This window comes from Puma concolor, chromosome B1, assembly GCF_028749965.1.
Source record: "Puma concolor isolate L17-30 chromosome B1, mPumCon1.1.hap2, whole genome shotgun sequence".
Lineage (NCBI taxonomy): Eukaryota > Metazoa > Chordata > Mammalia > Carnivora > Felidae > Puma > Puma concolor.
In genome coordinates, this window is record NC_141670.1 from 145,905,507 (window position 1) to 145,927,387 (window position 21,881).

Below are 21,881 nucleotides of genomic sequence, written 5' to 3' on the forward strand. Positions count from 1 at the left end.
CATTTATTCTGAATGTGTAATTTGGTTCTTTTGTTTTTCCTCTTGACTAGATTGTGATATACATTGGCTGTGCATGAATTATAAATGCAAACTTAAGGGGTGCCTGGGTGGCTCAGTGGGTTAAATTTCTGACTCTTGATTATCAGCTCAGGTCATGATCTCAGTTTGTGAGATTAACTTTACCACAGCCCAAGGAGCCTGCTTGGGACTCTCTTCCCTCTCCCTCCTCCCCGCCTTGCTCACGCATGCACTTGCTCTCTGTTTCTCTCTCTCTGTCTCTCAAAATAAATAAACATTAAAAAAGTATATATAATTTTCACATTAATTTTACTAGATAAGTACTTCACACTTATTCAAAATAAAAATACTGTGTAGCTTTAGCTTTGTTACTTTAAATATATAGCAAATGAGAGTTCTTTTATGCATTAGGGTTTGTTAATCCTTATTGGAAGTTTTAGGTTTTGGAGGAAACTAATGGCACCTGAAATGACAGTATCTGATTCTGTTTTGTGAATTTTTTCTTTTCTCTCTCTCTCTCTCTCTCTCTCTCTCTCTCTCTCTCTCTTTTTATGAGTTGGTTTATTTGTAAGTGTTACAGAATTCAAGGGAGAACAAAAGACTGAAGAACAGACTGGCAGGATTCTAGGTTGGGTTTGCTCTGACCTCAGAGTAAGGTAGAAATAGCTGAGTAACAAGAAATAAAGAGATGAGCCCCCACTGTATGTTGTTTCTTTTTTTCTTTTTTTTTCCAAAGTTTATTCTTGAATGTACGGAAGGCTCCAACACAACACTTCTTTCTACCTATTGGTGGCAACAGATTTTATGGCAGAGAATGCAGATGTTGTAAACAGCAGTAAGGATCACCATCTCCTGATGGAGACAGAAGAAACTGCTTACTTTTTGCTAGATTTCTCCATTCCTCCTGTGGCCATCCCCCATGGCCTTCACTTCCCCCATGGCCTTCACTTTACCTCTTCTAGCTGCTTCAGGGGCTTCTTCTTGCCACTGCCCTATCCCTAGACCCTGCCACTGGAAGCAGTGAATTAACTTTTTTTCCTTTTTTTGGATTCACTATTTTTGAAAGCAAGTAAGATGCTATTTAAAAATTTAAACAGATTTGTTGTTTACTGTTTCAAGACGGTTGTAAAAGGAGAGAGCATTATGTGAAAACTGAATTGGGAGTCACTGGGATTATATAGAGCTACATTTTTTAAAACTTTTTTTAATGTTTATTTTTTAGTTTTTTCATTTTTGAGAGAGACACAGCACAAGTGGGGGGTGGGGTGGGCAGAGAGAGAGGGAGACACAGAATCTGAAGCAGCCTCCAGGCTCTGAGCTGTCAGCACAGAACTTGACGCAGGGCTCGAACCCACAAACTGCTAGATCATGACCTGAGCCAAAGTCAGACACTTAACCGACCGAGCCACACAGGAGCTACAGAGCTACAGTCTTCCTATAGGCTCTGCTATGGTTGATAACCTGATTTTTATTTAAAAACATTATCACAGTTGTAATGATTATGGCAGCTTATTTTTGGCTGTAAAATTTTTTGTTTAAAGGAAACCTACATTGAGATTTATTTGTTAAGCAGGAATTTAAACTCATCCCAGGTGCCCTGTAGGTACACATAGATACTGTGAATTTTTTCCAGTACTTTTAAGTGTAGTAGGAAAGGATGTTTAATTATAAATATATATTTAAACAAGTAACTTTTTACTTTTTTTCTCTTTTCTGATTCTTAATGTTATAATTTTGACTGTTCTGGGGGCTATAATCATGTAAGTAATTTTTTTTTTTAAGTTTCATGTATTTTGAGAGAGAGAAGGGGAGGGGAAAGGAGGGAAGGGCAGAGAGAGAGAGAGGGAGCGAGAGAATCTCAAGCAGTCTCCACACTCATCGCAGAGCCCTACTGGGAGTTCAATCTCAAGACTGCAATATCATGACCTGAACTGGTTCAAGAGTCAAATGCTCAACTGACTGAGCCACCCAGGCACCTTGTAAGGCATTTACTTTAAGTGATTGTATTTCTGGGCACCTGGGTGTTTCAGTCAGTTAAGTGTTCAACCTTGGCTCAACCCAGGTCACCATCTAATGGTTTGTGAGTTTGAGTCCTACCTTGGGCTCTGTGCTCTCAGCGCAGAGCCTGCTTCAGATCCTCTGTCTCCCTTTCTCTCTCCCTCTCTCTCTTTCTCTCTGTCAGAAATAAACATGAAAAAAGTAAATGCTTGTGTTTCTATTTTTATTTTCTATTTGTTTTCTTTTTAATTTTTTAAGCCCCCTCCCTTGTCTTGATTGTGTTTGTTTTTCTTGATCTGGCCTTTGAGATTTGAGCTTAACAGTACTTTATCATAGTGCCTAACCATTCTGTTCCCTATGTCCTTGTTTATATTCCACGACAGATTATAAACTTTACATTATTACGTTAATTTCAGGTATATGATATACTGATTCAGTGCTTCTATACATCACCCTGTACCTGTCCCCCCACCCCTTTCCCATCTGGTAGTCATCAGTTCTCTATAATTAAGAGTCTGTTTGTTTGTTTTCTTTCCCCTTCCTCCCCGCCCCTCATTTATTTATTTATTTACTTATTAAAGTAGGCTCCATGTCTGATGTGCGGCTCAAACTCATAACCCTGAGATCAAGAGTCTCCAGCTCTACCAACCGGCACTCCCAAGAGTCTGTTTCTTGATTTGTCTCTCTTATTTTTTTCCCCTTTGCTTCTTTGTTTTGTTTCATAAATTTCACGATTGTAAACTTTTTTTTTCATTTTTAAAATTTTTATTTTTTTAATTTACATCCAAATTAGTTAGCATATAGTGCAACAGTGATTTCAGGAGTAGATTCCTTAGTGCCCCTTACCCATTTAGCCCATCGCCCCTCCAGCAACCCTCTGTTTGTTCTCCATATTTAAGAATCTCGTATGTTTTGTCCCCTTCCCTGTTCTTATATTATTTTTGCTTCCCTTCCCTTCCCTTCCCTTATGTTAATCTGTTCTGTGTCTTAAAGTCCTCATATGAGAGAAGTCATATGATATTTGTCTTTCTCTGACTTATTTGGCTTAGCATAATACCCTCTAGTTCTATCCACATAGTTCCAAATGGCAAGATTTCATTCTTTTTGATTGCCACGTAATTCTCCATTGTATATATATACACCACATCTTTATCCATTCATCCATCGATGGACATTTGGGCTCTTTCCATACTTAGGCTATTGTTGATAGTGCTGCTGTAAACATTGGGGTGCATGTGCCCCTTCAAAACAGCACACCTGTATCCCATGGATAAATTCCTAGTAGTGCAGTTGCTGGGTCGTAGGGTAGTTCTATTTTTTAATTTTTTGAGGAACCTCCATACTGTCTTCCAGAGTGGCTGCACCAGTTTGCAATCCCACCAGCAATGCAAAAGAGACCCTCTTTCTCCAAATCCTCACCAACATCTGTTGTTGCCTGAGTTGTTAATGTTAGCTGTTCTGTGGGGTGTGAGGTGGTATCTCATTGTGGTTTTGGTTTGTATTTCCCTGATGATGAGTGATGTTGAGCATTTTTCTGTGTTTTGGTTGGCCATCTGGATGTCTTTCTCGGAGAAGTGTCTATTCATGTCTTTTTCCTGTTTCTGGATTATTTGGTTTTTGGGTAGATTATAAACTTCTTTAGCCCTATCTTAATCTTGTTCATCAGGTATCCCCTTTATTAATAGCACCTGGCAATGTAGTAAATGCTTACTTAGTTAATGGAAAGAAATAACTGGGCATAGGCCAAATGTAAAACATATTATTGTCTGCTGATTTTTAAAAAAAATTTTAAATATATTTATTTATTTTTGGGAGAGCATTAGTGGGATAGGGGTGGGGGAGGGACAGGACAGAGGACCCAAAGTGGGCTCTGCACTGACAGGCTGACAGTAGGAGGCCCGATCTGGGGTTCAAACTCCCGAATTGTGAGATCATGACCTGAGCCAAAGTTGGACAGCCCAACCGACTGAGCCACCCAGGTGCCCCAGGTTATTGCTTATTTTTTATGGTAATCGTTATCATTTTGAAGGCAGTGAAATAATTCCAAGAAGAGAGAATACAAAGAAGATACAAGTCTGTAGTTTCCCATGATAAGTGTAATCTCCTGGTCCTAACTGGTGCCTTTGTCTGATTTTTAAAAATAAACCATTGGAATCCAAGGACATAGATTATAGTCCCCAAAAGGAGAAAGGTACTGTGGACAGAAAGACTTGGTTATGGTGTTCATTGTGTGAGGCAGCATAGTACTCTCTTGGGAATAAGAGAAAGAACTGTGTGACACTCCCCACCCCCACCCTCCCTGGAGGAATAGAGATGAAGGAACTGTGAATGTTGGAATTTACCAGTAGTTGTTGGGAAGTTATGATTTTGTTGTTATAAATTGCTTTTAAACAAATGCATTAATTTTCTTTATTCCTATTTGTATGGCTAAGAAAATTTCCTTCCTGAAAGTTTATGAACATGACTTTTTAATAGTTAATCATTTTTGTGTTTGCTCCCTTAGCATTTGACATTGTGCAGCAAAGAAATGGTTATGGAGAAGCCCAGTCCGCTGCTTGTAGGGCGGGAGTTTGTGAGGCAATATTATACTTTGCTGAATAAAGCTCCAGAATATTTACACAGGTAAATTCTGAATGGATTATTTGGTATTTTTATTTAGATTATTTTCTTGAGTAGAACTACATATATTTCATCTTTCCTGTCTCATGTTCTGATTGTTTCTTTGCAAACCATATCCAATATTTCAACTGCCTGATGGCTAAAACCGATTTTTTTAAAAATGAAATCTGTAGTAAGAAAAACGCTTCACATCATACACACATACACAATTATATTCTTGAGTATTTTGTATAAAATACAACATTTATATAATTTGTATAAAATGTACATGTGTATAATATGGAGTGTTTTTCTTGGGCTTGACCAACTGATGGATTCTAATCTGCAGTTTGAAATTATGGATGTAAGTTGTCTTTTTAAGTTTCTTATAGCAGTGTTAGAAAATGAATCATTTAAGTGACTGGTGAAAATTTCTTCTGATCTGCAAAATACTGTTCCTTGGTAAAACAACAACAGTAGCCTTGTTTACTATTTTGGCAAGAGTTGGACATCTGTAAGCTTATTTTTTCTAGAATTTTTCTAGAATTTGAAATGAAATTGATTTATATTGTAAGTAGTATTTATAATTTTTGTTCTTCCTGTGTATTTTAGCAGGTGGATTAGGCTTTGCAAGTATTTGTTGTACCAGCCACATGAGTTAAAGGATAAATCATTGCCACTTCATGTGGGAAAAGCTATTATAAAAGGACTTGGATTCTTTTAGCTAGGTCCTCTTCTAAGGACATTCTAAAGTTAGATTTTGAAATATGCCTTGCATTATTCAAGACCTGTTTCTATAACTAATGTCCTTCCTCAAAAAAAAAAAATCCAAAAATAAATACCTGTATATTTTTCTAATTATAGAAATAAAAGACATTTTTGTTGACAGTGTGTATAAAGGAGTTTAGAGTGGGGAGGGGAGAATGGATTTAATAGGGCCTTTCCTTGTCTGAAATTTAGTGTTTATATAACGTAGATATTAAACAGGGAACTTTTTTTGTAGCGACATTAAGGCTCTCTATCATTTCAAATAAAAGTATTTATAATTTTTTACTTTTTAACAGACTTTGGTGAGTATCCTTACACGTGTATCTTTGTGCACCTTTCTAGTTACTAAGATAAGTTCCTACACGTAGAATTGTTAAATCAAAGGTATGATCATTTCTAAGACATTTCTTACACTCTACAGCCAAATTGTGCTCCAGAAAAATGATAGAAGTTCACGTTTGCAAGAAAGTTTGCCAGAAGTTACATGTTTGCAAGAAAATAGTGTAAACTTAAAAATACAGATAGTAGTTAAAAGCATAGACTATAGAGCGGGACTGGGACTGTCTGGGTTCATTTCATGTCTTAGCTACTACCCCACTTGTGTAGTCTTCGGAGAGTTAATTTAACCTGTTGTGAACCTCAGTTTGCTCATTTACAAAAGAGCACTTATTTCATGAGGTTGTGAGGGCAATCAGAGAACTTTGTTTGGCATAGAGGAAGTCTTACATGTTTCATTAACAATAGGAGCTGAGTTCTCTTTATGAAAGAATTAACATTGTGTGTTTGATAATCTTAATTTAGAAGGATATTCTAATTGCTTTAGGTAATGCCATAGAAACACTAGTTTATCGTACTTAAGAGCAGTATAAAATATTAATGCTATAATAGATAATGAAATGTAAATTTTCTTATTTGGTCTCTGAATTGTTTGAATTATTATAACTCTAAACTGTTTTAATCTAAGCCTTTGGAATTAGTAATCATTTGGAACTTTGAGTAGAATGTTAAACAGCATCTGATTCCCAAACAAATCTAGATAACTGAGTTACTGTATTTGAAGGGAAAACTGGGTCAGTTACTTACTACAGCATCAGTATTTAGAATGTATTTTGAATATCTCATTCTTTCATTTAAGAAGATTGGATAGGAATTAGATGAGAATAGCAAACGATTGCATGTATATTCAGAGTGCCAGGAACACTAAAAATTCTGTCATTAATCACTTAATCCTTACAACAGCCTTATGGAGTAGTTAACTGTTGTTTTTGATGACCAAGAAAACTGAACTTAAGGACCGTAGGTAACTTCATCAAGATTATACAACTAATGAGGGATGGAGCCAGACATACAAGCTATGTCTCTTTTATACCAGAACTTTGCTGCCTCTTAGATTTGAATGCTAATCAATTATCACTGGCCTTATAGGTTTTATGGAAGGAATTCTTCCTATGTTCATGGTGGAGTAGATGCTAGTGGAAAGCCCCAGGAAGCTGTTTATGGCCAAAATGTAAGTATCAATTTCATACACATTTTAGATTTTTTGTGCCCATGGATGTCTTCTTGAAAGTGATCATTAGTTGTAACTAGAATGTATGTTACAATAGTTTTTAAATGTGCTTTCAGTTCTTATAAATATCCATTTTGTTTGAAACAAGATAGTACACTGGGTTGGGTACCAAGGAGAAGATAGGTTATTATCTATCCTTGATGTATTTTATACATGAAACAGTTGAGAACAATGTATTAAGTTTATAAAAATATGGGCTAAGCCTTCTATTACAGGGATGCACAGAACCAAATGTACCTTATGACCTGGTAGATGATGTGGGACTTTAGCTAGACTCTGAATTACATACAGAATTTGGCCTTACCAGACAACAGGAAATTGAAAGTAGAAGAAATGGCACCAGAAAACACACACTAAAGTAAAACCAGTTTTGAAGTCAAGGAATAGTTAACATAGTTTGTGTGCATGACTAAAGACTTAATACAGAACAGTGGGAGACAGCTATATAAAACTTGTAATACTGCTTAACAGGAGGCAGCCATAAGGATCTCTTCTAGAGAGCTGTGACATGTTGAAAATGGTGGTTTAGGAGCATCAGTCTGGCAGTAATGCGTGTCATGGTGGAATGGATTCAAATGAGGCAGAAGGATTAAGTAGTTAATATTCTAGAGTTCTGAGGAAATCAGTGAATGTCTGCAGTATTAAGTATGAGGCAGAAAGATTAAGTAGTTAATATTCTAGAGTTGTGAGGAAATCAGTGAAAGTCTGTGGTATTAAGTAATGCAGTATCATAAGAGTTTGTATGTCTTTTCTCCTATTAAAGGATATACACCACAAAGTATTATCTCTGAACTTCAGTGAATGTCATACTAAAATTCGTCATGTGGATGCTCATGCAACTTTGAGTGATGGAGTAGTTGTCCAGGTCATGGGTTTGCTATCTAACAGTGGACAGCCAGAGCGGAAGTTTATGCAGACCTTTGTTCTGGCTCCTGAAGTAAGTTTTCATTTCACTTAATTTTCATTTGTATGATTTTGATTATTATTAGTTGCTTGAAGTGTTCCGAGTTTCTTCTTACAGATTTAGATAGGCATGTAGCTAAATTGGAGAGCTTGGTATTGGACCCATTGATAAACATGGGCAATGCCAGGGTTAGGGGCACCAACCTTTCGTGCAGCTGAAAATCGACACATAACTTTTGACTTTTCAAAAACTCTACTAATAGCCTGTCATTGACCAGAAGCCTTACTGATAGTATAAACAGTTGATTAACATATATTTTGTATGTTATATGTATTCTATACTGTAGTCGTATAATAAAGTATGCTAGAGAAAAGAAAATGGTATTACATGAGAGAAAATACATTTACAGTACATTACTGTGTTTATCAAAAAGTCATGTGTAAGTTGGAGTGCAGTTCAAACTTGTGTTGTTTAGGGTTAGCTATAATTTGAGCTTTGTGGGTGTGTATACACTTTGCTATTTATTTTTTGATTGTTTTCACTTTGCCTATTTAGAAGTAAAAGTCATGCTGACACAAATGTATAAATAGATTACTAAGATTATATACATAATACAAAAAGTATCTTGTTTTAAGAAGTTACGTTAAAATGGAAAAGTTTCATTTGTTAATTAGTCCTAGTTCTCTTCTATTGAGTAGCCATTTCTTGAGTTCCAATATTTGAATGGTCTTTTATAAGTGTACTTTATATTAATACAGCATGTTCAATTTTGGAAAATCACATTGAGTCTATATTATATTTCTATAGTTTTTTTTTAAATTATGTAGTGTTAAAATAGATAACGCATATGCCACATAATTTTTATTTAATTTTTTTTTTTAATGTTTTTTCACTTTTTGAGAGACAGAGACCGAGTGTGAGCAGGGCAGGGGGCAGAGAGAGAGGGAGACACAGAATTGGAAGCAGGCTCCAGGCTCTGAGCTGTCAGCACACAGCCTGATGCGGGGCTCGAACTCACGAACTGTGAGATCGTGACCTGAGCTGAAGTTGGACGCTTAACTGACTGAGCCACCCAGGCGCCCCTGCAATTTGTTCTTTTTATGCAGTGCCAAATATATTGGTATTTAGTGGAATATTTGAATTTTGTTTTCCTGTAGGGATCTGTTCCAAATAAGTTTTATGTTCACAATGATATGTTTCGTTATGAAGATGAAGTATTTGGTGATTCTGAACCAGAGCTCGATGAAGGTGAGGTTACTTTCAAGATAGAAAGATTCTATCAGTGCTCTTTAAGGACATGAAAAGTGCAGAACTTACAGAAGTTTGCCTCTATTGTAACTGAGTCAAAACCCCCCTTTCTCCTTTTTGTTAAAAAGAAATAGATGTTCATTATATAAAAATGAGACAGAAAGTGAAAAAAATTTCAGTCTTATTCTCTAAACAAGAGTTTGGTGCCTGTTACAGAATTTTGCTGGATCCTATCCTTAGCAATACTTTTTTTTATAAAAATGCAGTTACGATGGTTCAAAGGTTGCTTTTTTCCACTTAGTGTGTCTTTGTTGGCTGTCAGTTTTTTGGCTATCCCAATTCTTTTTTTGATCCTTCATTTATATGTATCGGTTTGTTTCCTTTTCTTATTATTGTACTATTGATTAGCTGTGACAAAGGAAACAAACAGTTAAGGCTTAAATGTCATTTATTTCTACCTTTCGTTTTCTTACTAATCTTTTAAAATTAATTTTATTTTTTTAATGTTTATTTATTTTGAGAGAGAGTAAGCATGGGGGGGGGGGCAGAGAGAGAGGGAGAGAGAGAATCCCAAGTAGGCTTCACACTGTCATCGCAGAGTCCAATGCGGAGCTAGATCTCAGAAGCCGTGAGATCACGACCTGAGCTGAAATCAAGAGTCAGACACTTAACTGATTGAGCCACCCAGGTGCCTGCCCCTAGATCTTTTTTTAAAATAGAATGTATACCAAATTTCATCTTGCTTGCTTTTCGGTTTTTAAGAGAACAGGGAATACTGCAATTGAATGCCTTAGTAAGGAATAGGCCAATTTTTGAAACCATTGTATCACTTCCTTAAACACTAAAAATATGTATATAAAATTGTTTGTTGAGCCTCTTAAAAAAGAGATGTGTATTATATATTGTCAGAATCAGAAGATGAGGTAGAAGAGGAACAAGAAGAAAGGCAACCATCCCCAGAACCTGTGCAAGAAAATGCTGATAGTGGTTACTATGAAGCTCATCCTGTGGCGTAAGAATAGTGTTTGCATGGCCAAATTTGGTCTAAATTATGATGTAGTTGTAATGTGGTTTTTGTTCTAGACTTAACTGTTGGAAGTAAATTCTTGATAAAGCTACCTGTCAAGCCAGGATTTTAGTACTATATATATATAGTATACAGTGTGTATATATATATATATATATATATATATATATATATATATATATGCAAGAAGTTTGGAAAAAGTTGTTTTATTTATATAGAAAATTGAACATGGTTTTGCCCAAAGCAGTGATTACTTACTGATGATGTAGAATACTTGGGACAACACAGAGAGCATTTTATTTTTATAAATATGGGGTTTATTTATAGTTAGTATTGAAGTAAACATTTTTAGTAATTAAGTATTCCCATTTGAAAATAGCGGGATCAAAGAAATGCTGTGCAAGACTGTCATTCTCTTCTGCCTTCCCTTCCACCTTCTAGTTCTTACTGGATTTTGGCTTCAAAACAGTTTATTACTAGTTATGCACATTAGATTAGAGAAATACTACATCTTATTTTAATCAAACTGATTGTTTCCTTCATACTGAAAAATGAATAAACTATTTGATTATAGTAATGGCATAGAGGAACCTTTGGAAGAGTCCTCTCATGAACCTGAACCTGAGCCAGAATCGGAAACAAAGACTGAAGAACTAAAGCCACAAGTGGAGGAGAAGAACTTAGAAGAATTAGAGGAGAAGTCTACTTCTCCTCCTCCTGCTGAACCTGTTTCTCTGCCACAGGAACCACCAAAGGTTAGATCAAAGAAGCTCTTTAGGCCTGTGACATCACACTTTTATATTTGGTAACATTAATGGAGCATGACCTTTGTTCTATTATGTTAAATTGTTTAATATAGTAAACCATGCTTTTTTTTATGTATATGAAAGCTGTGGGGTTTTTTGTAATCCTGAGGAAATTTCTTTGTATTCCACCCCCCCTCAAAATATCCCTAAGAGCGAAACTTACAATTAATCCTTGTCTGTGTGCAGTGTTTAGTCTCTTACATGAGATTATTTGAGTCCATGTATATAACTGAGAGTTGCTCTTCATTCTGTAGAAATCCTCTATGCACGAATGCAACTGGAGTCATGCAATTTCCCAACTTAAACAAGTTGGCCTATTAAAAGAAGAGGTACCTGTTATTTCCGGTTTAAATGGGAGCAATTTCCTTACACCACCAATTAAATGATCTTGGAAAGATGAGTGACACCCATAGTGTATCATTTAAGCCTACCTAAAACATCTTTTATCTTTCTGTAAAGTAGAAGGTTAAAGTATATTTGGGTAGTGAGAGGAGGAGATTCCTTGTTCAATTTGTGAATGTCTGTTAAAGTTTCCAGTGAGTACTCTCTTCTTTCCTATCCTTCCCCTCAATACCATCACACCTTATCTTCCCCCAAAAGGGGAAGGAATTGGTTCTATTAGGTTCTTATTTTTCTAGTATGTGTAGTTAGTGGTTTTGTTTGCCATTGCTCATCTCCTTAGAGCATATAGGAACGTGCTTGTGGATTTATGTAGTAGTTCAGACAAAACAGATAATCTTGCATAATGAGATTTTGAAAGCTGGCACATAGACTGGCATGTGTGTGTGTGCCTTTCTTTTGAGGAGTCCTCCGATATAGAACAATAGTTTAGAAATGAAAAGAAAGTATATATTTGGAAGTTTCCCTATAGGAATGTTGGTGGTTTTCCATGATTAGTAGTCTAGGTTTGTTGCATTTCCTGCAGGCTTTCTCCTGGGCTTCAGTGACCAGTAAAAACCTGCCTCCTAGTGGTACTGTTTCTTCCTCTGGAATTCCACCCCATGTTAAAGCACCAGTCTCACAGGTAACCGATCTGTGAACACATTGGATTGTATCCTTGTTACATTGCCAATTGCTTATCTCTTTTATACTTCTTTAAATGAGTCGATCAGAAATTATGGATTAAATATACAAAAATACTGTATTAAATGTCAGTGCACCCACTTTAAATAAATGCCAAATCTCCATTCATCATCTGCATAGGTAGTATCTGGGGTTTGGGTGTGAAATACACACTAAGTTGGTTTTACCAATATAGATAGATAGATAGATAGATAGATAGATAGATAGATAGATAGATAGGTAGATAGAGTCATTTAAAAGGCTTCTTAAAATAACAAAAATGTTCCTTTTAAAGTTTTAAATCTTATTTAGTGAAAATGTTTTAGGGAAGAAATCTGGAAAGGCACAAAGTAGTATGGCATTACAAAAAAAATCACTGTTTTAAAAAAATAGAAAACTTTAAAAACTATGCTGCCTAAACTCTCAGTCTGTAAGTGGTTCACTCCATTTAATTGAAGCCTGTACCAACTTATGACTGTAGTGTTCACTTAACTGATCATTCCAGTATTCTGCTTTTCATCTGTTTGTCATCTTACCCATTTCAGAGCTTTCAGAACACTGAAAATAAGACACTGGCTACCTGGTGTGTTTATTAGGTATAGTTTAAACTAAATTAGAATTTAGTTAATTCTATAGTACAGATAATGGGTATTCTATTCTTTTTCCTACATTTTGCGTCAGACTTCATTCCACTAGAAAATTACATTTAAAATGGTTAGTGTACATTAACCTCTTATTTGCTGTAAACAGTGAAACTTTGAGGTTTGAAAAAAGTAGTTAGTAATCCTAAGACAGCCTTTATGGTGTTGGTACACACAGTCAGCTACATAATAGAGCACATGGCTTCAAGGTACCTGTTTTTTTTTTTTTTTCCAGTTAACATATTCAGGAAATGTTGGATAATGGCAGATTACAAACCAGAATTGTGTCTTACTGAAGAAAACTAATTTGTCAGGTGTTGGTTGTGCTTTTCAACCCATCTGAAGACCTGATGAGTGACTTCTGAATTTTCTTTTGAAATTCTTGATTTCTTACCAGATTTGCATTTGAAATCCTTTGGATAGTTACTTCATCTTCTGAGTGTTGGCTACATTTATTTTAAACTTCCAGTTAAGAAATAAAATAGCTAATGCTTATTATGTCTTCAGTTTGTGCCAGGCATTGTGCAAAGCACTTTATATTCATTCTCATCTAATCCTCAGTCACCCTGTAAGGGTGCTTACTGTTACTATTCCTGTTTCACAGATGAGTAAATTGAGGCCCAGAGTACCTCAGCCTAAGGTCAGACAGCTGTATAAATAGCATAGGGCTGGACTTTGAATTTATGTAGTTGGACACCAGAGTCCCTTTGTGACTCATGTAAACCTATAGGTTTCTTTAGCCCATTGGAGGGAAATGTATCTCCATTTTCATCAAAGAAGAGTACTGTATTTAAGGCATGTCTGAATTACATTACATGAGATCCTAGCTTTTTGGCCAGGGGGAAAAAAATTTTTTTTTTTAGTTGTAGGAGACTAGATGGTATTTTCCAACCCATCCCCTTATTAACACATTTTTAAACAGGTACAATTTAAATTTCTATTTAAAATAACTTTCTGCTCTTTTTAGGCTATATTTAGAATGGATTCATGATTTTTCCACTAGATTTAATAAATCCTTCAATTTTATTTTATTACTTTGGTGTAGTATCCATTTCCTTATCACTTTTAGCACAGTTTAATAAAAAGAATTAAATCTAATTTTAGGGTATTGGTAGGAATTAATTTAGAAGTAGGTAAGTTAATTTCATGGTAAAAAGGTTTTGTCTAGAAATTCACTAGTTTATCTAACTTTAGATTATGTTCAGTTGAAGGACTTAGTAGTGGTTTTACCTGCTGTTGTTGATTTGATGGTTCCATTTTTATTTCATATTCTGTTTGACTTTCATTTGTGAGATTTGTCACCTGAGCACATATTCTGGTTATATGGAATTAATTTTGAGGCTCTAAAGTATAGTATGTGGTATGTTAGCCATTTTATCTCATTCAGAGTAAATCGTTTTAATCATGAAATTGAGCCTGAATAATTATGAATTCACAGCTGGCTTAGTTGACATATATGAATTGTTGAAAGGAATACTGGTCTACATATTTTTTCACACTGGCATCATCAAATATCTACTGACACGTTGCTGAGTCACTATGAATTATTGAAAAGATGTTGTAAATTATTTAAATTTGTTTTTAATTTTAAATCCTTAAAGGATAATGAAGAACTTGTCTATTTTGGTATGTGTAGTTATTTTTGTTTTTGGTAATTAATTTGGAAAAGAATGTAAATCAGATCAGTGAGGGCACCTCTTAAGTTCTTTGATAACATTTGCATTCATTGAGTCAGGTTTTTCTGAGAATTTTAAATTGAAAGGTACATTTGCTATTTTTATTAATTTCCCAAGGATACTAGCTTCATCAAACTTTGAGTTTGTCTGTTCTTTAATTGTTGGCACTTTTAGGCCCCCTTTAGTGAAACCTTACATAAGTGCCTTTTTCAGGCATCACATTTTGGGTCAAATTACCATATAGTGTTAAACTGCAAATACAGATCACAGTGGTTTCAGGGCTATAACATAGGTCCCCTTGTCAGACATAGAATATTCTCCTGCATGCTGGAAAACTAAAAATGTAATTTAATTCTAAATGAACCAATAGTTATTGAACATCTGTGCCTAACATCACTGTGCTTGGTTTTGGGTGATGTAGAAATGAATTAGGATACAGTCCTTATAGGAATAAATACATGTAAATAATTGAGAAAACTGAAGAGAGTTGAAATTATTTTTAAAATAGCAAAATCCTAGAACATGGGAAGCAACTTCATCTTTTTTTTTTTTTTTTTTATTAACGTTATTATTTTTGAGAAAGGGAGTACAAGCCTGGGAAGGGCAGAGGGAGAGGGAGACAGATAATTCTCAAGCAGCACAGAGCCCAGCATGGGGTTTGAACTCACAAACCATGCTATGACCTGAGCCAAAATCAAGTCGGATGCTTAACCGACTGAACCACCTAGGTGCCCTGGGGAGAGCAACTCATCTTGAGGGAAATGGGAAATCTTCGTGGAAAAAAAGTTTGGGAAGAGATACACACATCTGTTAAAAACTACTGTTGTACCTTTTGATTACAGAGGGTGAAGTCATTTACAGTAAATCGTCACTTTTGAAAGAAGCGTAACTCTTTATAACTTTCTGTATTAGAATTTGACCTTGCAAGTTATAATAATAATCAGTTATATAAGTGATGAAAGAATTTGAGACACTGGCTGGACTGGGGTCCTCAGAGATGATCAGTCATAAAGACATGACTGAAATCACTAGTTTTCTGACTTGGAGGACATTTTCTTCATATCCTGCTGAGTGTTTTCGGCACTCTTTGAAGGTGCATATGTTTTATCTCTTCCTTGGACCATAAATATTTGGGCAGTGGATGGCCTGAAGAGTTTGGGAATACTGAAAATGCCACTGTATTAAGGAAAAGGTAATAGCAGATGTTCCTTTGTTTTAAAATAGTTATTTTAATTATATGTGTGTAATTTTTGGCAGTTGGCAGAAATTTTTGGAAGGCATCTTAAAAAGTTCTGTTACTCCCTGCCTGAGCCTCCCCTCCCACAGGTGCAGTTAAAGAAAATTGTTGGGGTCTTGCATTCCTTTCCTATATGTAAGAACAGTAGGGTGGTGAAGGACTCCTTGATTCTGAGGTGCTTTACACATGTTTCTGTCTTGTTTATTTAATTTTAACTTACAGGTAGTATTTTTAGTTGCTTAGAATAAGCTAAACTGTATAATTTGAACTATCTAAATACTTTTAAGGTTTGTGGGTGGAGTTTAGAACATTGGCTAAGCACTGGTAACATTTGAGGGGCAGCAAACTAGATAATTAGACAGTGTGTCATAATTTTGTCTAGAATAAAGTTGATTTTTTATTTTGCATATGCATTTACATGGAGTGGCTCATCTTGCATTTTTGTGATTTTTGTAGCAGTACCTTTAATGCTGTCTCAATGTGGATGTAAAGTTATTGAAAAAAACGTGGTTGTAAAAGCAGCTTATTTTGAGTTCTGTATCCTTGAATGGGAAAACAAACCTACCCTACAGTCCTAGATTGGTACAGAATATCTTTGTAAAACTTATTCCTCACATACATAGGACACTGTGTTAAAACTATTCTGAGCTTAAAATGACCATTATGTCTGCTGATGACTTGCTGGTAGTTGCTTTAGTTGTTTTATCCCCTGTGGAATGAGTTTATTTATAATGTATTTTTTCCTTGTATTTTAGCCAAGAGTTGAAGCTAAACCAGAAGTTCAGTCTCAGCCACCTCGGGTGCGTGAACAACGACCTCGAGAACGACCCGGTTTCCCTCCTAGAGGACCAAGACCAGGTGAGTCAGCCCCTCTGTGGCCTTCAGCATTTAGCAGTTGGAAAGTTGGAAAAGACTGAACTTAAAGAACTATAATGTGTTTTATATGCAGTTCCTTTTAATACCAAATTTCTCAAAAGATTTAACTTGCTAAAGGTACAGGCTGGGGTAGAACAACTGACTTTCAGGGGAGGAGTAGTTGACATGTGATGGAGACATGTATTTTGAAAGTGTAAAAATTTTGAGACAGATTTTATTTGGTTATTGTCACTGGTTCTAAGAATTCAAAACCGAGCTGCCAATAACCTACTCTCTTACTTAGCACTCTTATCTCTTCACAGATAAACAATAAGCACACCCCGATTCTTCTTATTTTGATTGTCTTAGGTATTAAGTAAGTTGCCATGATTTTTGACTTGTTTCCATTGTTAGCTAATATACGTAGCACCTCTATTTGAATTCTTTAAGTATGTTTAGATTGCTTTTGGGAGGAGGTGGGAGATCGTATCCGTCAATAGCCTATGTAATTTTTCCCACAAAAGTAAAATAAAGTGATCCGTTAATAAACCAGAAGTCATGGGAACTGGGGTTTGTCCTAGTTTTGCTATTGCTTGAGCTTATGATCTTGGGTGAGAGCCTTAAATTATGAGATTCTCTTATGCCATTTAGTTACTACACAAATTTTTCTTGTGTGATGCCTTTTTTATATGCCTCATTGTGTTTTGTGTTATTGAGAGGATCAAATAAAAATTTTTTGTATAAATTTGAGCACGTTAAAATGTATATAGCCTATTTAAATGAAATATTGTTAGTATTAAATTTACTGATTTGGCTATAATTTCATACAACCAAAGATTAATTTGTAAATCTCAAAATGCTAAACAAATACTTAGAACAAATATATCTCACTCTCTGAACTTTGTTTGGTTCTTGGATGATGGCAAGAATTTGGTTAAGGAGGAATACTTGTACTAATGTTGGACTTTCATATAATCAGACCAGTAGATCTAGAAGAAGGAATTTTAGCAATCTAGTCAATACCCTCACTTTATACTTAGTGTCATGTTGTTTTCTAACTAACCTACTAATAATAGGCACTTCCACCTCTGTTCAAGGAGCTCACTATCTTATTAAACTAAAACAGGAATATCTTTTATACATTCATTGCTTCGAACTGGTTGTTATATATTATAAACTTTAATGTCTGTCCTATTCCTTTTCTCAGGCAGAGGAGATATTGAACAGAATGAATCTGACAACCGTAGAATAATTCGCTATCCAGACAGTCATCAACTTTTTGTTGGTAACTTGCCACATGATATTGATGAAAATGAACTGAAAGAGTTCTTCATGAGTGAGTAGTTTATTTGCTTTATTGTAAAATTGAGCAGGGGGGAATAGAGCTTTTTTCATAATATAATTAGAACTTAAAAAAAAAAAAAAACTTGTTATCTCTCTATATACTGTGTGTATCTCTAGGTACCAATCACTTTAATTGGTCAGAAGTGAGTAGAAGGTTATATTAGATGTTTCCCTGTGACTACTGAGTGTTGACTGGCCTAGTGATAGAGGTTAGAAGAAAGAGCTGATTCAGCTCTTAAATTTGGGGATAGGGTTCTTTTGGCAAATATAAGTCAGAAATAGAAAATGTCCTTGTCTTTGTGAAGCTATGCAGGTAACTTTCCTTTTGAAAGGACCAATTCAGAAGGGTAATGTAACAAGCGGTCAGACTAGTTGTTAGCATCTTTATGTGTATGAGTGAATGTACTTTAGTTGTCACTGGGTGTAGCAGCTTGCACCTTATTTGAAATGGTTCGAGTAGATTAAGGTTATTTCTCCTCAACACTTAAAGCTACAAAGTATTCTATTAAAATGTTTAATCCCCTTGGTGTAATATATATTTTCACAGGTTTTGGAAACGTTGTGGAACTTCGCATCAATACCAAGGGTGTTGGGGGAAAGCTTCCAAACTTTGGTTTTGTGGTTTTTGATGACTCTGAACCAGTTCAGAGAATCTTAATTGCAAAAGTAAGTGAAAGGACGTACATAGTTCAAAACTTTATTATTCCTATTGTATGTAACATTAACTTGGTGCATTTTAAAACCATAGAACATCTTTTCTTAATGGTAAAGCTAAAAGTAGTTTATTAGAAATGGTTTTAATGTAAAGAATAAAGATTTGTTAGTGGCTTTAAAGTCTGAGATGTGGATCATTTAATTTATTTTTTGAAGTTTATTTTGAGAGAGAGTGCGTATGCGTGTGAGCCGGGGAGGGGCAAAGAGTGAGGGAGACAGAGAATCCCAAGCAGGCTCAGCGCTATCAGCGCAGAGCCCAATGCGGTGCTCGAACTCCTGGATAGTGAGATCATGACCTGATCCAGGATCAAAAGTCAGAGGCTTAACCGACTGGACCACCCAGGTGCCCCTAGGTTTTTTTACTTCTGTAAGTAAGGGAATACATTTGTATTGGTGTCTAACCTGCCCATGTAAATGATTTTCTCTCCTTTTAAAGCCAATTATGTTTCGAGGGGAAGTACGTTTAAATGTGGAAGAGAAAAAAACAAGAGCTGCAAGAGAGCGAGAAACCAGAGGTGGTGGTGATGATCGCAGGGATATTAGGCGCAATGATCGAGGTCCTGGCGGTCCACGTGGAATAGTGGGCGGTGGAATGATGCGTGACCGGGATGGAAGAGGACCTCCTCCAAGAGGTGGCATGGCACAGAAACTTGGCTCTGGAAGAGGAACTGGGCAAATGGAAGGCCGCTTCACAGGACAGCGTCGCTGAAGCTCCACTGTTGGCAAAGTCTTGGCAGTGGTACATTATTCATCGTGTTTGCATTCTTGTTAATTTTTTTTTTTTTGGCTTTGGAATGTGACACAGCCTTTTTGATCATTTCTTTGATGTGAAAAGCATCTTTTGGTTATCAGTTAAATTGAGGTGGACATTATTTCCCCAATTTCACAACAGGATTCACATTGTTAATTTATAAATCTAGACTTGGAGAATTAAGGACTGAGAATGACCGTATCTTAAACTATCTACAACAAAATGAACTTACAAGGACATGCCCAACTGAATTCAGGTCCTTTGAGTCAAAAAAAAAAAAAAATCCTCTGCTGCACATTTTGTTTAAGTGTTACTGTTTCTGCCTGTTAATGTTGGAAACACAAATAGTGCAATTTGTGCAATTGGAGAATCTTGCCTTTTTTCTTGGCTCCCCCCCAAAAATACAACCCAACAGAAACTTGTTATGCACTCATCAAAATGCACTAATGGGTACTCTGAACTCATTAACATTGACATCTGCAACAGGAGGCAACAGGGGAAAAAACCTTTCATCTCTTTTTCCAGTAGAGAATAGTTTGTGAAATGATGAGGGCATTTTATCTGCTTGCTGTGACCAGCGTGTGTACACATAAACCTTAACAAGACTACAAGTATATTCCAGAAGGAAATCATTTAGTTATGAACTAAATAACAGAAATCAGAACTTTAAATGCTATGGTCTTGAATATTAGACCAGATTTAGTAGCTCCATATCTAAGATTTTTCTACCTGCCCCTCTTCAGTACAGGGATGGCTGGCTGCTGAACACACTCCTCCTCCTCCCCTTTCTCCTTTCTTTAAGCTGTGTACAGTGAAAATTGTCTTTACTGTATTTTTGTTCTCTGGTAATGTAATAAGCATGATGGTGCCTTCTATTAATACATCATTCCAGTCTTGCTGGTAATTTTGTACAGTATAGTGTATGAATTGCTGTGCTGCAAAGCCAAACAGCTGCAAAATGTTGAAAAATCATTGAAGTGTATAAAAATTGCAGTATCTTTAAAATCAGTAAAATTGACTAGCATATTATTTACCTTGTTCTTCAGTTAACAACTTTGTGTTCTCTGTGGGAGGGAGTCTTGTGTGTGTTTGGGAGGGAGAGGGAAGGAGGAAGTCAGTCATTTGAGTAAGTCTCTTGTTGACTTTTCTCTTAGCATGAGTGTGAACGTTGAAGCGTATCACTTGAGAGATGCTTGGAAAAGTCAATCAATTTGATGTACATTTTTTATGACATTTTAAAAGCAGTCAGATTCCATAAACGGCAAGTAAACCTGAAGTGAGGATACTGCAATTTTCAGAGAAGAGAACAGCAGCTCCTAAGTGTTTGCATTTTCTATTTGGGGGGCAGGGAACTGTCATTCATTTTGCACAATTCTTGAACTGATGTCAGCACCCGAGTGGCTCTGAATTTAAGTCTGGGACGACATCTTTTATTTTTACATGAATCTCTAAACAATTCTGTGAGCAAAGTTTGTAGCTGCTGGATTATTGTCTGTCTTTATAGCAAGTTCCAGTAAACCGCAAGTTATGGCAAAGGATATCCAATTTTATGCTTGGAGCATTTGGTACATTACAGTTCCTGATGTTTCAGGCTAGGAGTGAGGTAAATTAAGTGTGACCACTTAAAGCTGCTTGTTAGCATGGAAGACTTCTCCATTCTTAGTAAAAACAAACAAAAAATGCACTTGACATAGTAGCAAACTGGTTCTGGATTATGGAACTGTTTGCTATTTAGTAAACTAGCAAATGATGCACATATTTTGATTTTCATGTACTGGGCAATATAAGTGAAATCTCTCCATTTTTTTCCCCCTTGAAAGAGGTCTTCCATGTTTGGGGAAAAGTCTTGCACTATTGCATATATTTGGGGGACACAGATTTCTCATAGTTTCCATTGGGGGGGTGCTTAAAGATTTTTTTCCTGTTTGAACACTTTTACACTTTCTGATGTATAGTACTTGAAGTTCTTACCAGAAAATTACTTTTGAGTTTTGAAGCCTTTATTCAAACTACTTTTAAGTAAGTGGTTTATTGTCAGTGTTTTGGGTTTTTTTTATAGCATATTTCCCCTCTATTCTTTTATTTCTTTCTCCTTCCCTTTTTAAATATGTATGTAATTTCCAATCTAGGATATTGCCCTGCCACCCATGAAAACTGTTTTCTGGCACCAAAAGCAATGACAAATGTTAAGTGTAATAGAAAATTAGAGTAAAGAGCCATTCAGCTTCAGTCTTTACATACCATGAAAAAAAAAAAAACATTAAAACATCACATGGAGAAGTTTACATGGTGATTGTTCACCTGCAGTACTGTGGACTTTTAACATTTTGTCCCCTTTTCAGTGAACCAGAGTAAAAATATTCATTGACCATTACTGTTATTTGCTGGTTTTTGTTTTTGATTTATTTTTGTTGTTTTTGTTTTTGTTTTTTTTTTTTTGATGGTAATATTCTATCCTTATGACACTATTGCAACCAAATTGGCTTTACCATCTTGGCTTTAGTAGGTATAGAAGACAATGGATTACCATCTTTATTGCTGTAATGTGTTAAGCATTATATGCTAGTAGAATCTAGTTTAATTGTTTCAGGTGGAAAAGTATTCTTTGAGTTTCCATTTTGAATGTGTTTGGACTAAACAAACAATAAACTACTGATGTCTGCAGCA

The 21,881-nt window shown here is 35.7% G+C and overlaps 1 protein-coding gene across 2 annotated transcripts in view; it reads left to right on the forward strand.

Moving 5' to 3' along the window:
* G3BP2 (G3BP stress granule assembly factor 2) overlaps positions 1-21,881 on the forward strand; it is a 33,625-nt gene extending 11,744 nt beyond the window's left edge. The window contains exons 2-12 of one of the 2 annotated variants that reach the window (XM_086704835.1): positions 4,520-4,638; positions 6,808-6,889; positions 7,713-7,886; positions 9,011-9,101; positions 10,011-10,113; positions 10,703-10,883; positions 11,860-11,958; positions 16,306-16,408; positions 17,613-17,741; positions 18,297-18,415; positions 18,900-21,881. In XM_086704835.1, coding sequence (XP_086560961.1) covers positions 4,544-4,638; positions 6,808-6,889; positions 7,713-7,886; positions 9,011-9,101; positions 10,011-10,113; positions 10,703-10,883; positions 11,860-11,958; positions 16,306-16,408; positions 17,613-17,741; positions 18,297-18,415; positions 18,900-19,172 — 1,449 coding nt within the window. In that variant the 5' untranslated portion in view covers positions 4,520-4,543 and the 3' untranslated portion in view covers positions 19,173-21,881. The remainder of the gene's footprint in view (positions 1-4,519; positions 4,639-6,807; positions 6,890-7,712; positions 7,887-9,010; positions 9,102-10,010; positions 10,114-10,702; positions 10,884-11,859; positions 11,959-16,305; positions 16,409-17,612; positions 17,742-18,296; positions 18,416-18,899) is intronic. The other variant, XM_086704834.1, reaches the window with a different exon arrangement.